Below are 8,906 nucleotides of genomic sequence, written 5' to 3' on the forward strand. Positions count from 1 at the left end.
CACCCTCTCTCATTTCACCAGTCTCTGTCATTCTTTATACACTTCCCTTTATCAGAAGATACACAAGCGCAAATCAACCGTTCTCGCGAACATACGAACAAAAGGTCTTACCATACATAAACACTCACACGCATGGCAGCGCTCCTTCCCCCACCCCAAATATGCACGTGTGTAAACTCAGACACATACCTTCTCGTAGTTTGTTGTACGCACCAAAATTCTATCTCAAATGGACTTAGACTTAGATACTGAAATGGGGCTCCAAAGTTCCAACTTTCTGGCATTATTCAACGCATTGTTCTTGAAATGTTTATGCAACAGAGGCACCGACATTAATTTGTCTCTCCAGCAATGGAAGAGAACACAGGGTCGAAAGGGAAATATAGAAAGAGAGAGGGGACGGACGGATAGATAGATGGTTTCTATGAGTATTGTGGAAACGGTCCTGTAACTAGAGTCCAGATGAAAGGCACCAATGAATTATTGGGATGTTTGGGAGACTCGCTGGTTTAAGGGGGATAATTATTTGATTGCCCCAAACGGTATCCGGCGTTGGGTGTATGTGTCTTTAGTTACACCCCTTGCCTTATCTCAGATGTCAGTAAAAGGTTTCACAAGAAAGACCATGTTTGTCTGCTGGCGCTATCTGTTGCGTCCCGTCCGTAAAATACAACCATACAACCTTTTGATGATTGGTGGTTAGAAGATGCTGTTTGTTGGTTTTGCTTTTTTTTTTTCTTAGGCTAAAACAGCACCTGGACATGGATGGCTGGTGCCTCTATAAATAAATCATTGATGGTCTTTTTGTTCTTCCACCCCAGGTCGTTCGGCCCTGTTTAAACTCGTGTTTATTTTCTCGAGGACAAGATTACTTTGATTATGTCTGTGTACACTCACACACACACACACACTCACACACACACACACACACACACACACACACACACACACACACACACACACACACTCAGAGAGAGAGATAGAGAGACAGACAGACAGAGAGATAGATAGATAGATAGATAGATAGATAGATAGATAGATAGATAGATAGATAGATAGATAGATAGATAGATAGATAGATAGATAGATAGATAGATAGATAGATAGAGAGAGAGAGTGTGTGTGTGTGTGTGTGTGTGTGTATGTATGTGTTTGTGCGTGTGTATGTGAGTGTGTGTGTGTGTGTGTGTGTGTGTGTGTGTGTGTGTGTGTGTGTGTGTGTGTGTGTGTGTGTGTGTGTGTGTGTTCATAGTATGAAGTTTTAAAGTGTTTGAAAACGAATTCACGCTATTTCTGCCATTGCCCCTTGCGTTCAACTACTTCTCGTATTTTTTTTCCTATTTTATTTTTAAGAGAGTTTTTTTGTTCTGTTTAACTTTCACTAACCTTGAGAAAAAGAATCTCTTAAGCCTTATGGTTTTTATTCGTGTCATGGAATGGATTGTGATAGGTACATTTGTATCCTGATAAATGCGAAATCTGATATAATTTAGACAGATTTAAAATTGCTTTTAGCTTTTGTATTGAAGCAGGCTCTATCATCGGATTGCTGTAAGATAATGGTTCTTTCTGTTTATCCAGTAGGCCAAAAGGTCAAGATCCTAAGTACAATCCAAAGTTCTGGACTCACAATAGACTCTTGGTGTAATGTTTGAAATGTGGTACCACTATATTATGTCAGAATGACTTTAATGAGCGTGAACACTTTAGCGAGTGTTTAATCATGGGCTAGTTTTTATAGACAAGAAAAGCGTTCAGTTGGATCTTCTGACACGAGATTGTTGTGGAAACTGTGGAGAGATTTCTTTGCCTAACACGTTTTGGGATATGCTAAGAAACGTCTCCGGCATGGTTCGACGTATCTGTATTGATTTGTCTGGATGTGGCAACATGTGATGAGGAGTTTTGGAGTTATTCCACGCACTGGACATTCTTTGTCGTGTAAATGAATAAGGAATGTGACCGTCCAACATCGTGTCGAAATGAACCTATAATGCCAAAGATAGTGATGCAAAGAAGCAGATTTTGATTTGAACATGCAAGTCGACTGCAATAATAACCTGATCTCAAACGGGTACAACTTTAATGTACTGTCCACAATGTTTTCGACATGAAAATAAGTTCAAGTGGCTAAATCACTCTTTGATTTAGCCAGTCCCGTGTGAAACGAAACAAAACTGCTACAGAAATCAACTGCGACCAAAGCCGCCCTCACATACTTCTCTTGGACGTGACCCACGTGGCCGGAAACGGAAGTAGGCAGTGTTCTGAGCGTTCTCGGTAACCATGGTAATGGGTACCCTACGTGAGCTGCAGCTGGCGCTACAGGAGAAGATCGAGGAGCTAAGGCAGAGAGATGAGCTCATCGATGAGCTAGAAGGGGAGCTGGATGAGAAGGACTCTCTCATACAGGTATGATAAGGAAGGTTATTGGTATTGCACGCTTAGGCCAACAGACATTCTAGGGCTCAAACTGAGAGGAGGGTGGGGGGGGGGGGTGTAAGATGGACAAACGAAAACCTATTCTCTCCTGAGTTAGTTCCTTTGTGGGTAATTGTTGGGGGGGGGGGGTTCTCCAGAAATGTCTGTGTGACTATACAATGGTATACCGAGGAAGATGGTAAGCCTTCATGGAATCTAAGAAATACGCCCCGAAATATACATAACAGTTTTATTTTTACAAATATACAGCTATAGTTTCTTGTATAGCAGAGCTTAAAGTGTATTCACACTCATGAAGCAAAATATGCGAGATAAGATTTTTGCCACAAATGCTTTAGCTTTTAAAAAAATCACTTTGGGTTTTTTTTCTAGGGACTCTCAGTGTCTAAACTGACAAAACGCATATTATCCGTCATTTTATAGTAAAGCATAACTGTAACTTCTGTATACCTTTTTTAGATCTGCTATTGTCACTGGTACATATATTTCTAGATACGAATTCGGACAATCCACCCTCTAAACGCTGTTGCATAGATAAGCTCTAACCCATATATATATATATATATATATATATATATATATATATATATATATATATATATATATATATATATATATATGCCTTAAAGAGCCAATACACGAACACAAAAAGCACACACACACACACACGCACGCACACATACACACACACACACTTACACATACTCACACACACACACACACACACACACACACACACACACACACACACACACATACACACGCACACTCACGGATGCGCTCACGCACGCACGTACTCACACACAAACAACTGATCATAACGGAGAGGCACAAGCAAAAACCAAAATCCTGAAAATGAGAAGAGTAGCATCAACGATTTAAAACAGAAAATTTTGGTATACTTAATATTGTCTCGTAGAAAAAGGCAGCGAATCAATCGATCATTGTAAGACGACTCAAGCACAGGAAAAATTATAGTCTTTGAAAACTGCAATTTGATGTCGTTGTCTGGATTTCACAATACAACGGTGTACGTAGGGTGATCGTGACAATGATATCCATGCTAAAGACATTGAGGTACTTGCGAAAAATATTCTCAGTCACAACAAATTTACTTGTTACTATAAGGGGAACAACTATTTTGCTCCGTCGTGATTTGTTTTTATCATAACTTTATCACCGTCATAGGAAGAAATAAATGACGTAAGTCAAGACAGTGAGTAACATTGACGAAAGACAATGCCATTGGTGAGTCTAAAGACGTAAAGTAGTGTATTGTTTCTAGGAGAAATATGAGGCAGTGTGATGGAATCAGGCGCTCGTCAAAATAATGAAACTGAAGAAAATGGCATTTTTCTGCCAGTTTAGCCATTTTTATCAAATTTTTGTTTTTTGACTTAACACTGTTGCTGTCGAATTAAGAACACAGTTCTGGGTGGACTTTTACTGAAAAACGCTTATCAAAGGCACAAAAAATGTAAGGATTCAGTTTCCACGGACTATCAAGCTATGGAAATAACTAAACTTAGACAGCCATTTCCTCGCTAATTCTACCTTTAAAACCAGGCGACCCCACCTTATTTAACTCAAATGTCTTGACTCTTACTCAAGATAGATGGGCATTTCTTTTACCCATAGTAAGACAACTGTACAAGCATCAAGATTATACCAATAACTCCACATGCCCAAAAAATGACGAGTGCCTGGTTTCACTACGTCTTGAAACAATGACTTCAAAAGAACATCTTCCATACGGCGGCTCTCGCTTCCCACGTGTGATTTTTAGACTTCTCGAATTTGCGCGAAAAAAAAGACACGAGATTGATTTCAGACAGACAGTTAGAAGCAGCCTTCCTCCTAAATAAAATGAATTGTTTCGATTGGGCAATAAACACTTTTCTCTAACTCTATTTGGGAAGAGCAATTTGCTTGTAGGGTGAGGGGGTGTGTGGCTCGATGACTTGGTACAAAATGGACTGGAAAGGACTCCTCTTTCTTTCTTTATTGTAAACGTAAGATTGCAGAAGATAGGATTGGTGTGCGATTTATATGAGAAGGGTAAGGAGGGATAATGATGGGGTCTGGCAGTTGTTTCTTGTGGGGAGGGGATGGAGGTATAGTATCTGAAGCCAAACCTGAATCGTAACAGTACAACAACTGAAATATTGTTTTACTTCATGATTCGGGCACTGGGGCGAATTTACTGAGAAGGGGATGGTGATGTTATGGCGCAGTAGATGGGTTTTTAATGAAAGCGTGGTGCAGCTGTAGCAGGGAATTTAGAATGGGGGTAGGTACGCAACTTTGGTTATTTTCTCTGTGTAACAGAAATAACACGACTTAACTTACAGAAACTGTTAAATCAAACAATGCCACAATCACTTTACCTTATGTATACTAATTCTTCTCACCGAGTAGCCCAGTTGATATAAATTAGTATGTCGTAACCCCAACTGGGAGCGGAACAACCATACAGACTGGGCGCTTATTATAACTCTTTATGTAAGGTGAAAGGTCTTGAATCTAGCTAAACATACACGTAAAGCCTAACTGGTCTTGACTCGACTGAGAATCTGGTATAAAAAAGCAAAGTGTATCGTAATGTTCGGTAATTTCCTATGAGACCTAGTACGGTGTTATTGCCTGTTCAAAACTTTAAAAAATATTTATAGATGAACACAGCTGCTCATCGTAGTGCTATGTGCTTTCATAAACTAATAGTGTTTTTGCTATTTCTGTAGAGCGGGGATAGGTGATGTCTCAGGTTGTTTTTTACGACTCCAAATTGACTGATAACGTTTTCTTGGTGACGCTTTTGTGACGTCGTTTTGGCAGCATATTGGTTTGTAGAAAATGAAAATTTTAAAAACCCAATCAGAAAAGATAGTGTTGATTCGAAGCTTTTCCTGGCACAAAATACGCCAAGTGTGTACTCAAAAGCCAGACCTACATTCACAATTCTAGCGAAAAATTGAAATATTTAGTTGTTACAATTCAATAACATCATAATAATAATCTAAAACTAATAAGGGTTTATTGATAAATATCTAGATCTATACTTTTTAAATTTATATCAAACGGATCGGCTTTTTAGACGCCTATTTTGTGCTGCCTTCATGCCCACAGCGACTACAAACAGAGCTCGACAAGTATCGATCCGTCCTTCCTTCAGCAACTGGCAGCATGAGTCCACACACAGCTCGGAAATCGCACCACCCTGGAGTATCGATACCAAATCAACGAGACTTGATATGTGGGAGTGGGAGTAACGGTGGTGTTGGTGTGACCAATCACAATGGAGGAATGGTGGACGAAGGCGGGGCTGGATTCGCTGGAGTAGGCGGAGTTTCAGGAGTTTTACGTGAAGAAAGAACTAAGCGTTTAGCAATTTCCGCTGAGCCAACAAATTTCAGCAGTCAGGAACTTATGTCTTTGAGGAATAATATCGTGCCCAAGACGTATGCGTAAGTATTAAAGTGTTTGTTTGATGTCTGCTGTATGTATATTTTCTCCAACTGTGACGTCATATCGCCGCTACTTGGAAACATTGTTCTCTCAGTCGCGGGGCTAGGAAGACAAAGTGCGCCCACAGGCTCCTATCCCACATTCCTTTGACCACTCACCGATTTTCCGAATGTCCTGGATTCCATACTTTTCTGCTAGTAACAAATTTCTGTTTTGTTGTGGTTGTCGTGATCACCGTCGTCGTCGTCGTCGTTGTTGTTGTTGTTGTTGTTGTTGTTGTTGTTGTTGTTGTTGTTGTTGTTGTTGATGATGATGTTGTTGCATATGTTGTTGTTGAAATTGTTGCTGTTGTTGTTGCTGTTGGATTTACTTGGATCCAGAGCTAGAATCTTAGCATTCGGCACATGTCCATAGCTGCTCATCTCTCCTTCTCAGCGTCCACCTCAGGGTTTTCCTGCTAATTGTCTCCATGAGGAGCTGGTTTGAGACACACCTGACAGTTCCTCGGAGCAAACTTTTTTCACTGTGCCCCACACACACTTTTCTTTTATTGTGCTGAGTGTGTGGGAGTCTGTCTCCTCTTGGTCGTGAAGGCTATCCTTGCATCTGGCGATCATCATTGGTGGGTCGAGCATGATTCGGCCATTGGGTGCTGCTTTGCCGGCAAGTTCATCAGCACGCTCATTTCCGTGCACCCCGGCGTGACCAGGGCAGAACACCCTCTGTTGCTGTTGTTGTTGTCGTTATTGTCGTTTTTATTATATCTACTGTTTTTTGTTGTTGATATTGTTTGTTACTGTTAAGGATGTATTTGTTACCGTTGTTGATACTGGGGTGTGTTTGGTTGATGTTTTTTTTTGGTTGCAGTTGTTTTTGTTGCCCTTGATCCCTTCTGTGCAGTGCCCCGAAGAAGTTTACAGATTTTCCCCACCAGCTGTGGTATCCCACAGAGCGTGTTCTAGGTGTCCGGTCTCGACATAAAGAGGAGGGGGGGGGCTCTGATGCCGCCTAAGCTATACAGTAGGAAAGATGGAAAGCGGGTATGCTCTTGGCACAGTTCAAGGGCTACATTGGGTATAATTTAAGATTGAATTGTGTTTATGAGAACATTTTAAAACACCCCTCTCTGGAGAAAAAATAGGAAAGTTGTGACACTATTACACACGCGTGCGCACACAAACACACACATACACACATTCTCACAAACACACACACACACACACACACACACACACACACACACACACACACACACACACACTCACACACACACGCACACACGCACACACATACATAATTCTGTCGAGACAAACAGAGATATATATTATACGGAGACCACAGAAGAAGAAAATACGTGTGCTTAACAGTGTAAACATTGCGTCTCTTTGATGGTACTTAAACATGATTATTAGCGCCAACAGAGAGTGACAGTAAAACTCAGGAGGCCTGTAATTAACGATTATATTACATCCGTTTTATAACTCTCAAAGTTCTTTAGAGCGGAGAATTAGTATATATATATATATATATATATATATATATATATATATAGGAACTATAAGTTGCGGGTTGACTTCTCGTGTTTATTTCCCCCTGATCTAGTGCCAAAAATTACCCCAAGAATGTAACCCAGGGGAAGGGGAATGGGAGGATGCCTTGTCGAATTCGTGAACGAAGTCATCCGTACATACCCGGAAAGCTAATTGGAGAAATGTGACATTAAACTGTTGCAAATATATAGTGTTTTCTCTCGTCTATAAGCTAAAGACGTTGATTCAGCACTTGATCCCAATGGGATTTCGTTGTCAAATAGCATCATCGCACTCCGTTTGAACTTCTTGACTTAGCAAAAGTCGTACCTTTTGCCCACCCATTTAGCTAACGACGTGGGATGAGTCCAAAGTTTGCAGTAACGGATGATGGTGTGGTGTGGGCCAAAGCAAGGATGCAACAACTTTGTGGCAGGGAAAAACAAGATAGATTCTAATAAAAGCAAACAAAAAGCAATCCTTTTTGTGTCTCTATGGTAGTTTTGTACTGTTATGCCTAGACCGTGCACTTTTATGTAGTTCTCGTCCACTATTTAGCTCACCATTTAACCCATTTTGGAGCCATATGACGGGCAAGAGGTTGGGAGCGTTAGAAAGGGGGAGGGGGTGTTTGGTACTGCCGGCACTCGACTATAGCAAGTCTGCTATTTTTTGGTCTTCTTTTTGGGCACCTTGGTGCGCACGCTTTGCAGTAAAGTTTTTATTTATATAGAGAAAAGAGCAACGGCCATGACACTTCAAGGTCTGGGATATGATTCCAGTCTATGGTCTCTATACACTTGGAGAAATGAAGAACCTGGTCATGCGTAAATGAACGAAGAGAAAAATGCCCTTTGATTGTCGATTTTCCGAAGATCGATATAGAGGCAGTTGATGAGGCGGAGGGACTTCTAAAGTTGTTTGTTACGATTTACGCAAGGCTAAACAAGATTGTGATGCCAAGATCAGCAGCCTGCACCATTAGCAGTGGGTGTTCCATTTGACACGCCAAGCGTGGACAACTCTAATTCGATGTTTTTCACCACATACCATTTCTTTCTAGAATCGAAGATGTTGAAATATTGCGCAACAAAATCGTACGAAAATGAGCCATTTCGGCTAAATGCTGTTCTTTAGGAGGCATTGGGACGAAATACATCTTTAGATCTTTTTAGAAACTTTGGGTGCGTTATACTATTCTTTCAGACTGATGTGTCCTTTTTGGTAATACCAGCATGGCTTACGAAAGCTGCTTACTCCATCGTGTATAGATAAGTGAAAAAGAACCAAACGAATAAACACACGCACACACACAGACATACACATACTTTCACACACTCGCACATTCGTACACACACGCTAACGCACACGCGCACACGCACACACACGCTTGCAAAGCACCAGTGTATCCTTAAGACGTAATGATACTTAGATCTTGTACCAGAACTATTCAGCGCGTAGGAGCAGTCC

At 40.9% G+C, this 8,906-nt stretch overlaps 1 protein-coding gene across 1 annotated transcript; it reads left to right on the top strand.

Annotated features, from left to right (window-relative positions):
- Window positions 1-1,541: 1,541 nt before the first annotated feature.
- On the top strand, window positions 1,542-6,148 carry LOC101852120. The gene is made up of 2 exons (XM_005107476.3): window positions 1,542-2,412; window positions 5,569-6,148. The coding sequence occupies exons 1-2, from the start codon at window positions 2,287-2,289 to the stop codon at window positions 5,908-5,910; spliced, it is 468 nt and encodes a 155-aa protein (XP_005107533.1). The 5' UTR covers window positions 1,542-2,286; the 3' UTR covers window positions 5,911-6,148.
- Window positions 6,149-8,906: the final 2,758 nt, after the last annotated feature.

This window comes from Aplysia californica, unplaced genomic scaffold (assembly GCF_000002075.1).
Source record: "Aplysia californica isolate F4 #8 unplaced genomic scaffold, AplCal3.0 scaffold00607, whole genome shotgun sequence".
NCBI lineage: Eukaryota > Metazoa > Mollusca > Gastropoda > Aplysiida > Aplysiidae > Aplysia > Aplysia californica.